This window comes from Mobula birostris, chromosome 1 (genome assembly GCF_030028105.1).
Source record: "Mobula birostris isolate sMobBir1 chromosome 1, sMobBir1.hap1, whole genome shotgun sequence".
Classification (NCBI taxonomy): domain Eukaryota; kingdom Metazoa; phylum Chordata; class Chondrichthyes; order Myliobatiformes; family Myliobatidae; genus Mobula; species Mobula birostris.
This window is the reverse complement of record NC_092370.1, coordinates 233,511,683-233,531,719: the sequence shown is the minus strand read 5'-3', so window position 1 is coordinate 233,531,719 and position 20,037 is coordinate 233,511,683. Positions and strand designations below refer to the sequence as shown.

Genomic DNA, 20,037 nt, shown 5'->3' with positions numbered 1-20,037 from the left:
TTCTGTGCGAGATTTGACATCAATCATTTTCCCCTTGTGTCCACTGAGTTTATTTTTACCAGGTCTCCTTGATGCCACAAAAACCCCCCAAAAAATGACATTTTCACATCATGTAAGACAGTGATGATAAACCAATGCTGATAAACCTGATTGTGATCAAATGTGCCTTGAATCAAGGGCAGTCACTCTCACTTCTGGGGTGCATGTCAGGGATAAAGTTATGATGTCGTCTAGAGCTGGTCCTGACTACATGGTCAACAGTTGCTGCATAACTGGACTGTTGGTGACACCTTCCGTGACCTGATGATTGAGAGGAAGCCCATGAGTGTGATGTGGGGGTTCCTGTAACACATGGGATCCTTAGTAGAAAGGATGCTTCCTTAGAATGGTACAGCACCAAAAGAGGCCAATCACAGACCTGCCTGCTCTTTTGTAAAACTATCCAATTACAGTCATAGAATCACAGAGCACCACAGCACAGAAGCAGGCCCTTCAGCCCATCTAGTTGGTGCCAAACTATTACTCTGCTTAGTCCCCACCGACCTGCAGCTGGACCATGGCTCTCCATACCCCTCCCATCCATGTACTCATCCAAACTTCTCTTAAATGTTGAAATTGAACCTGCATCCACCACTTCCTCTGGAAGCTTATCCACACTCGCATCTCACATCACCCTCCGAGTGAAGGCGTTCCCCCTCAGGCTCCCTTTCACCCTTAACCTATGACCTCTAGTTCTAGTCTCACCCAACTTCAGTGGAAAAAGCCTGCTTTCATTTATCTATCTATATCCTTCACAATTTTGTGTACCTCTGTCAAACCTCCTAAGCTCCAGGGAATAAAGTACTAACCTATTCGACCTTTCCCTATAACTCAGGACCTCAAGTCCCGGCAACATCCTTGTAAGTTTTCTCTGCACTCTGTCAGTCATATTGATATCTTTCCTTCCTTTCCTCATGGATCTGTAATTTTTTTCCCAGAAATTTATTCAGTTCTTCTGTGATTATTTAATCTACTTCGACTAATCTTGCAGGCATCCCAGATTGGAACAGAATCAGAATTTATTGTTTTGCAGCAGCAAAAAGTACAATGCATTAAAAACACTATAAATCACAATAAGAAATATTTATAAGAGTTAAATTAATTAAGTAGTACTAAAAGAAAGCAAAAAGAGTGAGGTTCATTGGTTGATTGTCTATTCAGAAATCTGATGGTGGAGGGGAAGAAGTTGTTCCAAAGACATTGAATTGAATTGACTTTATTTGCATCCTTCACATATGTGAGGAGTAAAAATCTTTATGTTAGGTCTCCTTGTATATGTGCAATGTGCAATTTATAGTAATTTGTAATAAATTATGTACAACAGGACAGTCAATATAGAATAGAAATACAATTGTATCAGTGTGAATTAATCAGTCTGATGGCCTGGTGGAAGAAGCTGTCCTGGAGCCTGTTGGTCCTGGCTTTTATACTGCAGTACCATTTCCCAGATGGTAGCAGCTGGAACAGTTTGTGGTTGGGGTGACTTGGGTCCCCAATGATCTGTTGGGCCCTTTTTATGCACCTGTGTTTGTAAATGTCCTGAATGGTGGGAAGTTCACATCTACAGATGCGCTGGGCTGTCTGCACCATTCTCTGCAGAATCCTGTGATTGAGGGAAGTACAGTTCCCATACCAGGCAGTGATGCAGCCAGTCAGGATGCTCTCAGTTGTGCCCCTGTAGAAAGGATTTGGGGATCCTTACCAAACTTCTTCAACCATCTGAGGTGAAAGAAGAGCTGTTTGTGCTTTTTTCACCACACAGCTGGTATGTACAGACCACATGGGATCCTCAGTGATGTTTATGCTGAGGAACTTAAAGCTGTTCACCCTCTCTACCCCAGATCCATTGATGTCAATAGGGGCTAGCCTGTCTCCATTCCTCCTGTACTCCACAACCAGCTCCTTTGTTTTTGTGACATTGAGGGAGAGGTTGTTTTCTTGACACCACTGGGGCAGGGTGATGACTTCTTCTCGGTCAGCTGCCTTGTTATTATTTGAGATAAGGCCAATCAATGTAATATCGTCAGCAAATTTAATTAGCAAATTTGAGCTGTGGGTGGTGACACAATCGTGGGTATACAGAGAGTAAAGGATGGGGCTTAGGACACAGCCCTGAGGGGCACCTGTGTTGAGGGTCAGAGAGGCAGAAGTGAGGGAGTCCACTCTTACCACAGGAAGTCCAGGATCCAGCTGAACAAGACAGGGGAGGCCAAGGTCTCTGAGCTTCTTGTCAAGCCTGGAGGGAATTATGGTATTGAATGCTGAACTGTAGTCCAAGAACAGCATTCTCACATAAGCATCCTCCTTCTCCAGATGTGTAAGGATGGTGTGTAGAGCAGTGGCTACTGCGTCATCTATTGATCAGTTGTGTCGGTAGTGAATTGTAGGGGGTCCAGTATGGGTGGTAGCAAGCTGCAGATGTAGTCCTTGACCAGCCTGTCAAAGCATTTGCTTATTATTGAGGTGAGTGCGACAGGGCACCAATCGTTTAGTCATGTAACCTTGGTCTTTTTAGTACAGGGACGATGATGGATGTTTTGAAGCAGGAGGGCACTCTACACTGGGAGAGGGAGAGATTAAAAGAGTCAGTAAACACACCTGCCAGTTGTGCCACGCACATCCTGAGTACCCACCCTGGGATGCTGTTGGTCCTGCAGCCTTGTGACTGTCCACTCGTTGTAAACACCAGCGTACTTCAGCCTCAGAGATGACCAAGGTTCAGGTCACTTCAGGGGCTCAGTGTTTGCGATATCAAACCAAGCGTAGAAAAGATTTGAGTGTGTCTCTTCAAGTCCCTGAACCTCTGCTCTGATGGTGGTAATAAAAAAGAGGGCATATCCTGGGAGATGGGAGTCTTAACCATGGGTGAATGATAAATAGCTCTGTTAAAAACTATTCCCTAACAGGTCAACTTTATCTCACCTATAGTATTAAAAATTACAACAATTTTCATCAACACTATTACATTCTGCTTCAGGTTACTCAGGAATACGTAGCTTTAGTGGACAACACAGAACTGAAGTTAAACCTTGCAACAAAATTAAAGTGTCATAACATTGTGATTGATGTAAGTATGGTATTGAATTTTTATTTATCATTGTATAATATTATAAATATATTATGTATAATATTGAAATTGTTATTTTATCAGAAGGTGAAAAATTCATGTCTCCTTCCAGTTAAAAAGAATTCCCTCTCCCTTCCCTCTTCTCCTATTCCCCACTCTGGCCTCTTACATCTTCTCACCTGCCTATCACCTTCCCCTTGGGTCCCTTCCTCCTATGGGCCACTCTTCTCTCCTATCAGGTTCCTTCCTCTCCAGTCCTTTACCTTTCCTACCCACTGGCTTCATCTATCATCTTCTAGCTATCCTTCTTCCCTTCCCCCTTCCTTTCTAGTACTGAAGATGTGTCCCGGCTTGAAACGTCGACTGTTTATTCATTTCCATAGATGCTGCCTGACCTGCTGTGTTTCTCCAATCTTTTGTGTGTGTTGCTCTGGACTTCCAGCATCTGCAGAATTTCTTGTGTTTATGAGACAAGCAATATGACTTATACCAGAAGTGAACAACAAATTAATTAAAATGTTATTGGACACTGGATCAGCTTTTCCACAAAATGAGTTTGAACAGCATTTCAAAGATATTGAACTGAAGCCTGCAGATATCCAAATAAGAACTGAAACTGGATAAAAGATCATTCCTGTGGGAATGACTTCATTACAGTGAAATACAACAACCTGCAAGTCACATTGGGCTTGTAAGTGGTAAAAACAGGAGGGGACAGCATTGTGGGGCCATGATTGTCTGGGACATCTACATCTTGGTTGGAGATCTATCCCATTTGCATGCCACATCTCCTGCAATGGAGTCAACTGAGAGCAAATTAAGAAAGGCACTGGATGATACCACAGCAGTGTTCAAGGATGGCGTTAGAAAACTCAAACATATCAAGGGTAAAATAGTGTTAAATGGAAGTGCTACACCGGAGTTTTACTAAGCCCATCCAGTTCTTTATACCATCCGTGATAAAGCAGCTAGATTGCATGGAGGCCGAAGGAATTCTTTCCAAGGTTGAGTGGAGCCCATGGCCAATGCCAGTGGTCCGAGTAGCTAAGAAGCATGAATCTGTCAGGATCTGTGGGGATTTTAAGGTTGCCATCAATCCAGTCTGAAAGTATATCAATACCCTCTGCCCGGGGTAGAGGACATCTTTGCAAGCCTTTCTGGAGGGAAACACTTCAGCAAAGTGGACTTGGCTGAGGCCTATCTACTGATGGGTTCAAAGTGTTTCTCATTATAAGTACTCACAAAGGGCTTTATCGCTGTAATGGGCTTATTTTTGGAGTGGCATCTGCACCTGCACTCTGGTGGAAAGCTAAGGATCAGCTACCAGGTTCTCAGTGTTACCCAGATGACATAATCGTTACCAGTAAGGATGACAAGGAACACTTCCAAAATCTCAAGACAGTGTTAAAAAGATTAGAAGATTAGGGGTTTAGAACATGACACAGCAAGTGTGAATTCTTTAAACCAAGCATCACTTAATGAGGTCACACTATTGACACACAGGGATTACACTGGTGTGTTGAGAAAATTCAAGCAGTGGTGGATGTCCCAAGGCTAAAGGACATGTCACAGTTATGGTCACTTTTAGGATTTGTCAGTTACTACAAAAGTTCCTGCCAAACCTGGCTACTGTGCTCCATCCCTTGAACTTATTTCACAGGTTGGGAAAAAATGGCAATGGACAAAGTAGTGTGAGGTGGCTTTCCAAATGGCAAAGGAAATGGTGAACACAGACATTATGATCCATATCATCTAGTGAAGCTTGCCTGTGACGCCTTACCTCATGAAGTCACATCACATGTTAAGAGTGATGGAAGTGAGTGCCCTGTAACCTTACTGCTGCAGAGAAAAGTGATGCACAGATTGACAGAGAAGCCTTGAGTCTGAATTGGAGTGTAAACCGGGGGAGTTTACCCTCATTACTGATCATCAACCTCTGGTTCCATTTTCAATCCACTAACAGCAGCAGGAATGTGTGCAGAGATGGGCTCTGTTTCTTGAAGGACACAATACAAGATCGAATTCAAGAGGATGGCTAATCATGGAAAAGCAGATGGACTGTCCCGTTTACCTTTGGAAAAGGGAATACCTGAAAATTTTATGAAAGAAGACACTCCTCGTGATGTATTCTCCCTAATGCAAATTGAAGGTCTCCCTTTTACGGCAGAGATGATCCGATGGGAATCCAGAAAATACCCCACACTACCTCAGGTCTCCATGGCAACCTAAAATGGCTGGAATTGCAGCAGAAATTCCAGTTCCCCCATTTTTACTAGCGCCAGGACAAACATGCCTTTGACCGGGGTTGCCTTGTGTGGGGATTGAGAGTTGTTGTACCGTCCAAGCTGAGAACTGAAGTGTTGGAGGAACTAAAAGGTGGTCATCTAGGCAAGGCCAAAATGAAAGCATTGGCTCAAAGCTTCATCTGGTGGACTGGGATAGATCAGCAGATCAAACAGCTTGCCATGCACTTCTCAGGATGCTAAGATGTCCAGGAGATGTCAAGAGCAGCGCCTCTCCATCCCTAGGAATGACCTGCAATGCCTTAGCAGGCGATTCATGTGGATTGTGCCAGACCACTCATGGGCACAAATTTCTTGGTAGCAGTGGATGCAGCTACAAAGCAGTCAGTGACAATGGACCACAGTCTGCTGCGAAACAGTTTCAGTCATTCCTGAAAATGAACGGAATAAGACACATTACACCTGCACTGTACCACCCAGCTCCAAATAGCTTGGATGATTTGTCCATAATCTAAAGAATGTGCTGTGAGCAATATTAGCAGACTGCACTATGAGCAATGTCAGCAGAATACACTATGCTGACACTGAATCAGAAGCTTGCCAGTTTCCTTCCAACACACTCCACAACCAGCAACTCATCAGCTATGCTGCTCCTGGGCCGTCCTGTGTGCTCACGCTTGGATCTCCTCAAACCCAATCTCAGGAGAAGTAAACAGGACAAACAGCTGAGACAAATTGAGGGCTCCTCAAACAAGGAGGTTCGATGTTTCACTCCTGGACAAGCAATCCTGGCAAGGGACTACAGAGGTGATCAGAAATGGATATTTGGAAAAATTAAGGACAGAACTGTACCACTGTCCCACACAGTGGAGATTGTATCTGATATCATCTGGAGATGTCACTTCAATCACTTGAGAGCTGAGTCGATTGTTAGGAGAAGAATGGTGTCCAGATCAGTCAGAAACATTTCCCATTGTCGCAGAGTCAACTCTTACAACCACCATGGAGGAGGCCCCAGAACCTGAGATAGTTTCACAGCCACATCTGCCAAACAGAGTGACCCCACCCTCCCCACCACCACCCCTTGTCAAGGTATCATCCCACAAGAGTAAGAAATCCACCACAGCGTTTAAATCTTTATGCCTGAATGGGACAATTAAAAAAATTACTATGTTGTGGATGTCAATATGGTAGTTTTATAACATGCAGTATACACGTATATAAGATGACTAGAGAGCAGCATGTTACATGTTTGAGTTGAGATGCATTCTGTATTAAGTTGGAGTTTATAGCAAAGCAGGGAGGAGTGTTGTATTTAATATTTCAGTAATATTTGAGTAATATTTTTTGATTAGGCATTCTTTATTTAACAATTCGTCATGGGTTATGTGTAAGAAGTACCTGAATGGCATACGTTATTACGCCATCATGTTATATGTGAGCACCTCATTACATAAAGTTAAGTTCACATGTATTCTGGGCTCCCGCTTCTTTCCTTTCATTTGGTTTCTGGGGCTACAAAACATAACGGGGAAATCAAAAGCAGAATGCAGAATGAAGTGTCACAGTTACAGAGAAAGTGCAGTGCAGGCAAGGCAATAATGTGCAAGCCCATAACAAGGTAGATTGTGAGGTCAAGAGTCCAGCTTCTCATACCAGAAAACCATTCAATAGTTTTATAACAGTGCAATAGAAGCTGTCCTTAAGGTTGGTGGTATGTGCTTGCAGACTTTTTTGTCTTCTGCCTGATGGTAGGGGAGAGAAGTGAGAATGTCCAGGATGGGTAGGGTCTTTGATTATTTTGTCTAGTTTACTGAACAGGTGAGAAGTGTAGATGTTGTGGATATTAGTCGTGCAGATTCATGACTTTGTAGGGTTGACATTCTTTTAAAGTTAGAATACAGTTGGAAAACCTTAATATCAAGTGTACGTAGAGCTTTTTGTGATTGCCACATAGAGGTCAAAAAGTATCATTGGAACTACAAGATGATTTCTTTTTATTCTTTTTTGTCCTGTACAACTTGTTCAAGACAACAAAATCACAGTCTGAAGAATTGAGGTCCAAGCATTCATCAAAATCAAATGAATTTTTGTTTGTTGCTCCAGATGCTAGGAATCTGGAACAAGAAACAAAAAGATGAAGGAACTCAGCAGGAATGGCAACATCTTTGGAGGGAAATGGATAGTTCATGCTTCGGGTCAAGACCCTTCATCAGTACCGTCCATCAAAATAGGTTGGTCAGCTGAGACTGCAAACCTCCTCTGAGCCACCTTCATTGGAGTCCTCGTTAAAGGAGACCTGTGAATGGTTTAGCTGGAAAATGATGGTTGGTGTAGAGGAAAAGGACAGTAGAAACACAGAAGAAAAATGGAACAAAATGGGATGAGCTTACCACAAACGTTTAAAATGTTTAAATTAAAAATGTAAATGATTCACTGATATACAAAAGTTTTCTTGATTTTCCTTTCCTTGATTCAGACATACAGGGATCTTAAAGATCGCCAGCAGCTGATCCAGTACAGAAGCAAAATGGATAAAAACTCCCAAGAGCAGTTGAAGATAGACTGCATCCTGAACAATTCTGTGAGTGAGACATTGATTTTGTCTCTTCTGTGGCACAGGCCTGAAATGTTTTGAGCTGATGAGACAGCCAACTGATATGCTTTAAAACAATGGTCCGTTGGAGAATTAGAGACAACCTGTTAAAACACTTGAGTGGTTGGGAGTGAGGGCCAGCAAAAAAAGTAGGAAATAAACAGTGCCTGCAGCATTGTCAAAGACCCCTCCGGTCTGTAGATTTTCTGTTGTTTGTGATTGGACCCCTCCCATCCTTCCCACAATCTCTTTGCCCTCCAGCCGTCAGGTACCACAGCATAAAAACCAGCACTGTAAAGCAGGGTAACAGCTCCTTTCCCCAGGATGTTAGATTTCAGAAAACCCTGCTGCACCTTATCTGGATGTCCTGTTCCCCACCCCCCAGCTCTCCAACTCACAGACACTATCTCATACTGCACTGGTCACTTTTATTGCTGCTGTTTCACATTTCTATATGGCACTTGTTTTATTATAATAGTGACAGTAACGTTATACTGTCTTGCATAATCATTCATTTTCATTCAGCTGTAAACATTTGTTTGTTTATTTATGGAGATGCAGTGCGGAGCAAGCCCACCTGGCTCTTCGAGCCACACGGCTCAGCAATCACCCAACCTACTCCTGGCCTAATCACGGAACAATTTACAATGACCAATTAACCTACAGACTGGTACGTCTTTGGACCAGAGCACCTGGAGAAAACCCGTGCAGTCACAGGGAGAACGTACAAACTCCCTCTCCCTCTGTGTCTCTGTTGATTGACAATAAACTTGAACTTGAGCTTGATGATAGATCTGAATTTTCTATTTTACAGCAAATCAGATGGAAAAATTGATGGCGACAGGTTCATTGCCGGATTGTCTCCAGTGCTGAAGAGAGCAGGGGTTGGAGAACCTGGTAATGAGGATGGGAAAGCATCATCTTCACCCACTTTCTGAGAACTGCCGGTTTCTTCTCCCTTGTGTTTATAATTGATAATTCTGGGAGCTTACATGTACTATGCATGTATACTTCATGTGTATTCGGTGGTTCCTTTTCAAAGGTTGTGACGTTTAATAATGGGGGGAGGAATGTGGGAGATGTCGAAGCAAAGTCAGACTCAAGGAGGAAGTGTAGGTCGCCCGGCCGTAAGTATGAATATATGGAGCACATCACCGTATTGTTTGGGGATACAGCTGTTTGGTTTTAGCCTTTGCAAGTTTCTGGTCAAACTCACTGATAGGACTTTGAAAGATGAACAAAAAAATAGCCTATTTATTGTCTGTGTCTGTGAGTTCTTCAGTACTCCTGAACCTCCCCCCTGCTGTGTAATCTACAAAAGTCTATTTCTCTACCATTATTCCAGCATTAACGAGAGGTACGATACTTGTACAGAAAACAGTAAGAATACATTTTTAATAAAGTGCCAAACTCCAGTACCTTTCTATGTTTGCATTTGATTTACTTAAAACACATGATGGCTGATTACACAACAGTACAGACCACACAGTGGTGGTCCTACCTACACCAGTGTAGACCACACAGTGGTAGCCCTACCTACACCAGTGTAGACCATACGGTGATAGTCCTACCTACTCCAGTGTAGACCGTACGGTGATGGTCCTACCTACACCAGTATAGACCACACAATGGTGGTCCTACCTATGCCAGTGTAGACCGTACAGTGATGGTCCTACCTACACCAGTGTAGACCACACAGTGGTGGTCTTACCTACACCAGTATAGACCGTACGGTGATGGTCCTACCTACACCAGTATAGACCACACAATGGTGGTCTTACCTACACCAGCGCAGACCGTACGGTGATGGTCCTACCTGCACCAGTGTAGACCGCACAGTGATGGTCCTACCTACACAGGTGTAGACAACACTTCACTTCTCATGGAACATAGACCAGTACAGCATAGTACAGGCCCTTCTTCCCATGATCTTGTGCTGACCTCTTAACCCACTCCAAGATCAGTCTAAGCATTTCCTCTGACAAAGCCCTCCATTTTTCTTTCATCCATGTGCATATCTAAGCATCTCTTAGATATCCCTTACATACCTGCCTCTACCACCACCCCGGCAATGAGTTCATGAAGCTATCATTCCCTGTGCAAAAAAAACCACCTCTGACATTCCCCCAATACTTCCTTCCAAGCACCTTAATGTTATACCCTCTCATATTACCAATATCTGCCATGGGAAACAGTCTCATATTCTATAGTTTGCCAGTGGCAGCATTTGGGTAAGGGTGGAGGGTGGAAATTAGTCTCCCAGGAAGGTTGCTTTGTATATCTCACATCACAGTTGTAGGTTACCCACTGTGCTGTCAGTGGTTCGTAAAGGGCACTGATCACCACAAGACCAATCAGGCAAGGACAATTAATGCTGACCCCACCAGAGGAACCTACTGTACATCCCAGAGGCATTGAAGCAAAACGTCCACAAGCTAAGTCAATGAACAATGCAGAGCTTTGGATACAGAATGGGATTAAAGCTTCAAAGGAAAAAAGTACTGTCGACATTTCTGGCTGAGACCCCGCCAAAGGGTCTCGGACCGAAACGTCAACTGTACTTTTTTCCATAGATGCTGCCTAGCCTGCTGAGTTCCTCCACCATTTTGTGTCTGTTGCTTGGATTTCCCGCATCTGAAGATTTTCTCTTGTTTTTAAAGATTCAGAGATCAAGACTCAAGGTACATTTATTATCAAAGTATATATAAACTATACAACTTAGAGATTTGTCTGCTTATAGGCAGCAACAAAGCAAGAAACTTGAAAAAAACCCACTTGAAAAAAAAAGAGCGGCACCCGATGCGCAGAGAAAGTTATCGCTGACACGAGAAAGTTACCGCTGACACGAGAAAGTTGATGGTTGCATTTATCAGAAGCTGGGGGTGATTTCTCGTAACTTGTTATTAATTTGAAAAAAAGTTCTGGGGTGGTGATGGGCGCTATGAAAAGATGTTGACTTCCAATTGTGGAAAGCTGAGAACAATTCAAGCCAATATACAAAACCCAGCGGACCAATGACTACAATTCCCACAATACCCCGTGCTACAGGCCGCTAAACAAATGCCTTAATTTCCATTTCGATAGAAGCATCGTTGTCTCAGTTTGGAGAAGTCAAACACATTGCCAATTACTTCGTTTCACCTTCAACGACGTTGTAGCAAGGCCGAGTCTTTGACTACACTGCTTGTTTCAGTGCTCTGAGGCGTCGAAGGACCCGCCCTTAGCAACGCGTCCCGGCGCCGTGTCTCCAAGGGTCGGTTGGCGCGGTGATGGCGGACGAAGAGGGTACCAGGGCGCCGAAGAAAATCCGGAGCAAGCGGATCTTCCTCAACCACCTGGACTCGTTCGTTGGCCGTTACGTGGGGAAAGTCAGTGATATGTGCTGACAGCCGAGTGTATCTAAGTGTGAGCGTAAAAAGTTGTGAGTGTGTGGGAAGTAGTTCCAGGGTTAGTGATATGTTCATGTGAGATGTGGGAACTCCGGGAGACCTCCAGTCTCTCTGATAACTACATCTGACCAAGGTGAACCGAGCTGCAGCTCCTGAGAGACCGTGTTAGAGAACTGGAGCTGCAGCTGGATGATTTCGGCTCATATGGTAGATAAGGAGGTGATAGATAGGAGTTACAGAGAAGTGGCTACCCTCGGTTGACGAAGGTAGGTGCTTGAGTGACTGTCAGGAGAGAGAGAGAGCGAGAGAGAGGAATTCGGCAGTCAATGCAGAGTAACTCCTGTGGTCATTAATAAGCGTACCTCTTTGGCCACTGATGTGAGGGACGAGCTATTGGGGTGTTCTCCAGCACTGAGTCTGGCTCTGTGGCTCAGAAGTGAAGGGGGGGGGGGAGGAAGAGGAGTACTGTAGTGATAGGGGATTCCATAGGGGAGCAGACAGGAGATTTTGTGGATGTAAAAGAAATACACAAATGCTATGTTGCCTCCCAGGTGCCAGGGTCAGGGATGTTTCAGATTTGGTCCGCAGCTTTCTAAAGGGGGAGGAGGATGAACAGCGATATATGATGGTACATTTTGGTACCAACGACATAGGCAGGAAAAGGGAGGAGGTCCTGAAGAGAGAATATAGGGAATTGGGTTGAAAGCTGAAAAGCAGGACCTCCAGGTTAGTAATTTCTGCATTACTGTCTGTGCCAGTAAGGGTAAGCTTAGGATGATTTGGCTTATAAATGCATGGTTGAGAAATTGGTGCAAGGGGAATTGGGTTTCAGATTTCTAGATCATTAGGATCTCTTCTGGAGAAGGTATGATCTGTACAAAAAGGACGTGTTACACCTGAACTCGAGGGAGGCTAATATCCCTGTGGACAGGTTTGCTAGAGCTGTTAGGGAGGGTTTAAACTAATTTGACAGGGAGATGTCCACATGAGAATGGGGCAGTTTGCATAGAAGTTGATGTAATGGGACTGTGAGAATGGACAGGTGATAGAGCAATATTGCAGAGAGTGGGATGAATTGAAGTGTAACATGTGGGGCAAAGTTGGAAAGGGTGATGAATACAGGACTGAAGGTGTTATCTTTGAATGCACGTAGTATATGGAATAAGGTAGGTGATCTTGTAACACAGTTAGAGATTGGCAGATATGATTTGAGTTGTGGCTGAAAGTAGATCATAGTTGGGAGGTTAACATCCAAGTATACATTTTGTATCGATAGGACAGGCAGGTGGGCAGAGGGTGTGGGATGGAGTAGCTCTGTTAGCAATAAATATGATATCAAATCCTTAGAAAGAGATAACGTAGAGTTGGAAGACATTGAATCTTTGTGTGTAGAGTTAAGAAACTGCAAGGGTAAAAAGACCCTGATGAGAGTTATTGACAGGACTCTGAACAGTAGCCTGGATGTGGGGTACAAATTACAACGGGAGATAGAACAGGCATGTAAAAAGGGCAATGTTACAATAGTCATGGGGGATTTCAGAGAAGAGGAAGTATTCTAAAGGGAAGATGAGGCAACCATGGCTGACAAGGTAAATCAAAGTCAGCATAAATCAAGAGAGGGCATAAAATAAAGGAAAATTAATGGGAAGTTAGAGGATTGGGAAGCTTTTAAAACTAACAGAAAGCAACCTAAAAAATCAATCAGGAGAGAAAAGATTAAATATGAAGCTAAGCTAACCAATAATATAAAAGTATATAAGGAGTAAAAGAGAGTCAAGGGTGGTTATTGGACCACTGGAAAGTGACACTGGAGAGGTAGTAATGGGGGACAAAGAAATGGCAGATGAACTTATTAAGAATTTTGCATCAGTCTTCAGCATGGAAGACACCAGCAACTTGCCAGAAATTCAAGAGGGTCAGGGGTCAGAAGTGAGTGTAGTTGCTATTACCAAGGAGAAGGTGTTTGGGACTCTGAAAAGTCAGAAAGTAAGTAATTCACTTGGATCAGAAGGACTACATTTCAGGGTTCTGAAAGTGGTAGTTGAAGCGATTGTGGAGGTACTAGTTGTAATCTTTAAAGATTAACTGGATTCTGGAATGGTTCTGGAGGACTGGAAAATCCACCTTTTTAAGAAGTGAGGGAGACAAAAGAAAGGAAATTATAGGCCAGTCAGCCTCACTTCAGTGGTTGGAAAATGTTGATGTTCATTATTAAGGATAGGGTTTCAGGGGACTTGAGAGCTCATGATAAAATAGGCCAAAGTTAGCATGGTTTCCTTAAGGGGAAATCTGACTTGACAAATCTGTTGGAATTCTTTGAAGAAAGAACCAACAGGATAGATAAAGGAAAGTCAGTGAATGCTGTTTACTAAGATTTTCAGAAAACCTTTGAAAAGCTGCTGCACCTGTGGGTGCTAAACAAGATAAGAGCACGTGGTATTACAGGAAAAATACTACCATGGATAGATGTTTAGCTGATTGGCAGCAGGCAAAGAGTGGAAATAAAGAGTGCCTTTCCAAATTGAAAAGTTTATATGTCAATGATTTCGATGATGGAATTAAGACCATTAAACTTTGGGGCAGAATTTGGCCGTTTGGCCCATCGAATTTGCTCTACCATTTCATCATGGCTGATTTATCTTCCCTCTCAACCCTATTCTCCTGCCCTCTGTCTGTAACCCTTAACACCCTTATTGATCGAGAGCCTATCAACCTGCACTTTACATATACCCAATGACTTGGCCTCCACAACTGACAGTGACAATAAATTTCACAGATTCCCTGCCCTCTAGCTAAGTAAATTCTTCCTCAGCTCTGTTCGAAAGGGAACAGTGGAGCAGACTTCATTGGCTGAATGACCTAATTTTGCTCCCATCTCTTATGGTCTAAATGCCTGTGCAAAAAGTGGAAGTACAATTGCACACTTGCATTCCTCCAGCACATCTGTACAGTAGTGCGAGTGAGCATGCATGTGCACATATACTGGCTGAATGTAAGTGCAGGTGTGTCAGTGAGCATGTATGTATGTGTAATTGCACATGCGTACATGCAAGACAACCCAAGAGTTGTGTGCAGTTTGTATTTTCAAGACTAAGTATGTGTGACATTTCTGTATAAATTTGTAAATGCACGTGTGTGTGTGTGTGTGTGTGTGTGTGTGTGTAATTTTAATGAGAAAGTAATTTCTCTCACCGGAGAGCTGTGTTGAAAGGAAAGGCTGATGAAAATGGAGATATTTTATAATGCATAAAGCACAATGGGGAGGTGAAGTATAAGCATGGGAAAAGTGGATCTAGAGCAATAATTTGTTGAATTTGCAAGTATAACAGGGTTCAAATCAAATTTAGTAAGGATGTTAAATATTTTGCTGACTGCTCGGAGTTCTGATTGATGCCAAAACTACTAGAGTCGGGTTTGCAAGGAAATAGATGTTATGTTACAATGTTTTTAATGTTTATAATGCATTTCTAAGATGTGGAATTTTCCATAACTATCTTCTGACTTCTTCCTCATTTATTATGAATTAACAGTTCCACCGCTTCGCAAATTTGATCCAACGTTACAGTTGTATGAACATGAACTGTAGAAATTCTTTAAAAATCTGTAAGGTGAACAGTCTCCAAACCAGTACTCAGCTAATAGGGGCTTTTTTCACTTTGACCTGACCATACATGAAAGAAATAGATCAAATTCTTAAGCATAGCTTAGGAGTATAATTTCATAGTCTGGAACATAACATAATTCAAGGCATTCAGCAAAACATCAGTTTTTCAGAACTAAAGTTGGCAGTATGACATCAGATAAACATAAGTAAGGGTAACTGGTAGCCAGATCATCTTGCTTTCATCTTTTTCTGAAGTTGAAAAATTTGACTGAAGTGTTTTACTGTCAGAATTCTTCGGAATACATAATGTCTATTTTTTCATCTGTATATCTCTGTCATGAAGCATCTATCATGCTGAATTCTACAAAGATCTTCAGCATGTCATTTATTGATTTCATTGGAGATCTATTGCAAAACATTCAATGTCTTTGCAAAGGTTCCATCTAGGAGATTTAGAGATTAGTACTTCCAAAGGTTAAATTCTGATGCCTGCTTCTTTCTCAGTACTTATCAAACTCTGTGGTTGGATCATCCCTGGAGGAACTGAATGATGATGAAGAGCAAAATGAGGAAGAGACAGAGTCTGCCAAAAGTGTTCCACCACCCCAAGGAACATATCGAGTAGTGGGAACATTGAGCAATCCTGAAGACAAGAAGCCTGATTTTGCATTTGAAACCTTCTCTGTAAGTCTCTCAATATACTTTTTTGAATCTTACAATTTTCTGAGGTTATAATTTTAAAATGTATTGCTAGGACTATTTCTCACAACATCTCTGTTCTTTTTTTAGTTTGACAGAAGAATATGTGTGTTGACTATTTCCCTATTACTCATTGCTTGGCACATAAGAATATGACACCATGACTAGCAGTAGACAATTGAGCTTATCTGCTATTCAGGAAGATCATGGCTGATCTTCCACATGAGCACCATTTTCCTGCCCTTTGCCCACATAATTTGATTCCCTTAATATTCAAAAAATCTGATCATCTCAGCTTTGAATTAAATTGATGTACTTACCATCATAGCCCTCCTGGGTAGCAAATTTCAAATTTTCACCACCTTTACAGTGAAGAAGTTTTTCCACCAACCCTTCTCCATTTCATTTTGAGTCTGCAGCCCCTACTTGTAGACTTCTCCGTCAGAATTTTGAATGTTTCCTTGAAGTCATCTCCCATTCTTCCGAAGTCTAAAGAATACAGGTCCAGTAATACTCAGTCACACTTCATGTGCCAAACATGCCAACTTGGAATAACTCTGATGAATCTTCATTAAACTATCTCAACAGCTAGTATATCCTTATTTTGGTAAGAAGACTGAAAACGAATGTCTGACCATTATCTTCAATACCTTACCACAGCTTTAGCTGTGTGTTAAAGCAGCAGGTGTTAATATATAAACTACAAAAATTGGCTAATCAGGATTCGAAAGAGACCAACTGAATGGTAAGAAGATGTTTGGTCTCAACATTAACTGCAGCAACTTCAGAGGCTAGTTGACTGGATTCCTATTCTAAACATTCATATTTTCTTTGTCCTTCCATTTTAAAAACACAGAGACAGTCTTTCAACTGGTGTACTCTCTTTTTGCCTACATTGCAAGCTTCTATTCTTCTTTGGTCCTGGGCAGAACAGTTACTGTACCAAAGCAACACACACAAAATGCTGGAGGAACTCAGCAGGTCAGGCGGCATCTATGAAAATGAATAAATAGTTGACATTTTGGGCCAGGCCCTTCATCAGGATTGGAAAGGAAGGGGGAAGATGCCAGAATAAAAAAGGAGAGGGGAGGGGAAGGAGGATAGCCAAAAGGTGACAGGTGAAGCCAGGTGGATAGGAAAGGTAAAGGGCTGGAGAGGAAGGAATCTGATAGAGGAGAGTGGACCACAGGAGAAGGAGATGGATGAGGTGACCCAGGGTGAGTTGATAGGCAAGTGAGAAAACTTAAGAGGCCAGTTGCCATACTTAAGCTGTGATACACCTGGAAAGGATGCTTTCTGTGGTAGGGGTGATAGATTTCAGGAGTGTGCTCTTGAGATCTAAAGGAAAAACAGGAAAATAATTTCCAAATTATTTGCCTGTTCCTGAACTTGAAGTAAGGCAGAAGTATAGTACCTGTACTCCAGAAGTTTTCCCCCAAGACCACAATTACCAAATTAATTTGAATGTTTCCATCTTGTGTGCTTTAAAATTAATTTTAAATATGAAAAAATTTATGTTTAAAATTATGAATCATTTCACTGGAGTTAATCCATTAATTTATTTGAGGATTTTTTTTATATATCTTCAGTTTGAAACACGCGATGAACTGTTCAACTATCTCCTGGACTGTGATATCATCGTCTATAATATCACGGAAGCTGCTCAGCAAATTGATGAAGCCTCGTGGGTTGTTTCAGGTTCTCATTTATCATTTACTTTATTTGCTTTTCTGTGTACCTCTCTCACAATAAGTATATGTCACTCGCTTATGTCTATAATTCTGTTCCATTGATTGATGAACATCTTCATCACGGGGAAAATAAAACCTCACTTACTTTTATACAAGGAAGTTGTACAGGTCTGCTTTATTAAAATAACAAGAGCAGTCATCCTAATGCAAACAAAAAGTAGTCAGAAGTAATCATATTTATTGCCCATTATTTAAGGCTCCCAGAAAGCTAAATAATGTGGTCTTAATAACAGAATGGACTGTCTGATACCAGTATGCTTTATTCTGGACTGTTAAGTATTCGGCCAAAGTTAGGTGTCCTTGAATTAAATATCATTGCAGTGTATTTTAAAACGCAAACAACAGGAATTCTGCAGATGCTGGAAATTCAAGCAACGCACATCAAAGTTGCTGGTGAACGCAGCAGGCCAGGCAGCATCTCTGGGAAGAGGTACAGTCGACGTTTCAGGCCGAGACCCTTCGTCAGGACTAACTGAAGGAAGAGTGAGTAAGAGATTTGAAAGTGGGAGGGGGAGATCCAAAATGATAGGAGAAGACAGGAGGGGGAGGGATGGAGCCAAGAGCTGGACAGGTGAAAGTTGAAGAGCCGAAGAAATTACAGATGGGGAGCAGTGAGAGATGGTTTCACTGAACTCCCGTCGAAGAGAGGATCTAAACTTCTTCGGTGTAGGCATCACTGGAAGAGGCTTCGCAGTAGTGAATTTTAAAACGCAAACAACAGGAATTCTGCAGGTAATTTTAAAACGCAAACAACAGGAATTCTACAGATAATTTTAAAACACAAACAACAGAACGCTCTGCTCTCCACTCCCTCCGCACTAATCCTAACCTTATTATTAAACCCGCCGATAAGGGGGGTGCTGTTGTAGTCTGGCGTACTGACCTCTACCTTGCCGAGGCACAGCGACAACTCACGGATACCTCCTCTTATTTACCCCTCGATCGTGACCCCACTAAGGAGCACCATGCCATGGTCTCCCACACCATCACCGACTTTATCCACTCAGGGGATCTCCCATCCACCGCTACCAATCTTATAGTTCCCACACCTTGCACTTCCCGTTTCTACTTCCTACCCAAGATCCACAAACCTGCCTGTCCTGGCCGACCTATTGTCTCAGCTTGCTCCTGCCCCACCGAACTCGTTTCTGCATACCTCGACGCGGTTTTATCCCCCCTTGTTCAATCCCTTCCTACCTAAGTTCGTGATACTTCTCACGCTCTTAAACTTTTCGATGATTTTAAGTTCCCTGGCCTCCACCGCTTTATTTTCACCATGGATGCCCAGTCCCTATATACTTCCATACCCCATCAGGAAGGTCTCAAAGCTCTCCGCTTCTTTTTGGATTCCAGACCTAATCAGTTCCCATCTACCACCACTCTTCTCCGTCTAGCGGAATTTGTCCTCACTCTTAATAATTTCTCCTTCGGCTCCTCCCACTTCCTCCAAACTAAAGGTGTAGCTATGGGCACCCGTATGGGTCGTAGCTATGCCTGCCTTTTTGTTGGCTTTGTGGAACAATCTATGTTCCATACCTATTCTGGTATCTGTCCCCACTTTTCCTTCGCTACATCGACGACTGCATTGGCGCTGCTTCCTGCACGCATGCTGAGCTTGTTGACTTCATTAACTTTGCCTCCAACTTTCACCCTGCCCTCAAGTTTACCTGGTCCATTTCCGACACCTCCCTACCCTTTCTAGATCTTTCTGTCTCTACCTCTGGAGACAGCTTATCCACTGATGTCCACTATAAGCCTACTGACTCTCACAGCTATCTGGACTATTCCTCTTCTCACCCTGTCTCTTGCAAAAATGCCATCCCCTTCTCATAATTCTTCTGTCTCCGCCGCATCTGCTCTCAGGATGTGCCTTTTCATTCCAGGACGAGGGAGATGTTCTCCTTTTTTAAAGAAAGGGGCTTCCCTTCCTCCACCATCAACTCTGCTCTCAAATGCATCTCCCCCATTTCACGCACATCTGCTCTCGCTCCATCCTCCCGCCACCCCACTAGGAATAGGGTTCCCCTGGTCCTCACCTACCACCCCACCAGCCCCCGGGTCCAACATATTATTCTCCATAACTTCCACCACCTCCAACGGGATCCCACCACTAAGCACATCTTTCCCTCCCCCCCCTCTCTCTGCATTCCGCAGGGATCGCTCCCTACGCGACTCCCTTGTCCCTTTGTCCCCCCATCCCTCCCCACTGATCTCCCTCCTGGCACTTATCCTTGTAAACGGAACAAGTGCTACACATGCCCTTACACTTCCTCCCTTACCACCATTCAGGGCCCCAGACAGTCCTTCCAGGTGAGGCGACACTTCACCTGTGAGTCGGCTGGGGTGATATACTGCGTCCGGTGCTCCCAATGTGGCCTTCTATATATTGGCGAGACCCGACGCAGACTGGGAGACCGCTTTGCTGAACATCTACGCTCTGTCCGCCAGAGAAAGCAGGACCTCCCAGTGGCCACACATTTTAATTCCACATCCCATTCCCATTCTGATATGTCTATCCACGGCCTCCCTACTGTAAAGATGAAGCCACACTCAGGTTGGAGGAACAACACCTTATATTCCGTCTGGGTAGCCTCCAACCTGATGGCATGAACGTCGACTTCTCTAACTTCCGCTAATGCCCCACCTCCC

General features: G+C 43.2%; 2 protein-coding genes across 6 annotated transcripts in view; both read left to right on the top strand.

Moving 5' to 3' along the window:
• The window catches only part of vipas39 (VPS33B interacting protein, apical-basolateral polarity regulator, spe-39 homolog), a 74,860-nt gene extending 65,497 nt beyond the window's left edge, over positions 1–9,363 (top strand). For both annotated transcript variants that reach the window (XM_072273391.1, XM_072273381.1), the window contains 3 exons: positions 3,017–3,106; positions 7,829–7,933; positions 8,760–9,363. In XM_072273391.1, the coding sequence (XP_072129492.1) occupies positions 3,017–3,106; positions 7,829–7,933; positions 8,760–8,780 (216 nt within the window). In that variant the 3' untranslated portion in view covers positions 8,781–9,363. The remainder of the gene's footprint in view (positions 1–3,016; positions 3,107–7,828; positions 7,934–8,759) is intronic.
• Positions 9,364–11,150: 1,787 nt separating this feature from the next.
• Positions 11,151–20,037, top strand: part of ak7b (adenylate kinase 7b) — a 73,112-nt gene continuing 64,225 nt past the window's right edge. For 2 of the 4 annotated variants that reach the window (XM_072273496.1, XM_072273489.1), the window contains exons 1-3: positions 11,151–11,313; positions 15,443–15,622; positions 17,227–17,335. In XM_072273496.1, coding sequence (XP_072129597.1) covers positions 11,215–11,313; positions 15,443–15,622; positions 17,227–17,335 — 388 coding nt within the window. In that variant the 5' untranslated portion in view covers positions 11,151–11,214. The remainder of the gene's footprint in view (positions 11,314–15,442; positions 15,623–17,226; positions 17,336–20,037) is intronic. The other 2 variants (XM_072273479.1, XM_072273505.1) reach the window with 1 other exon arrangement.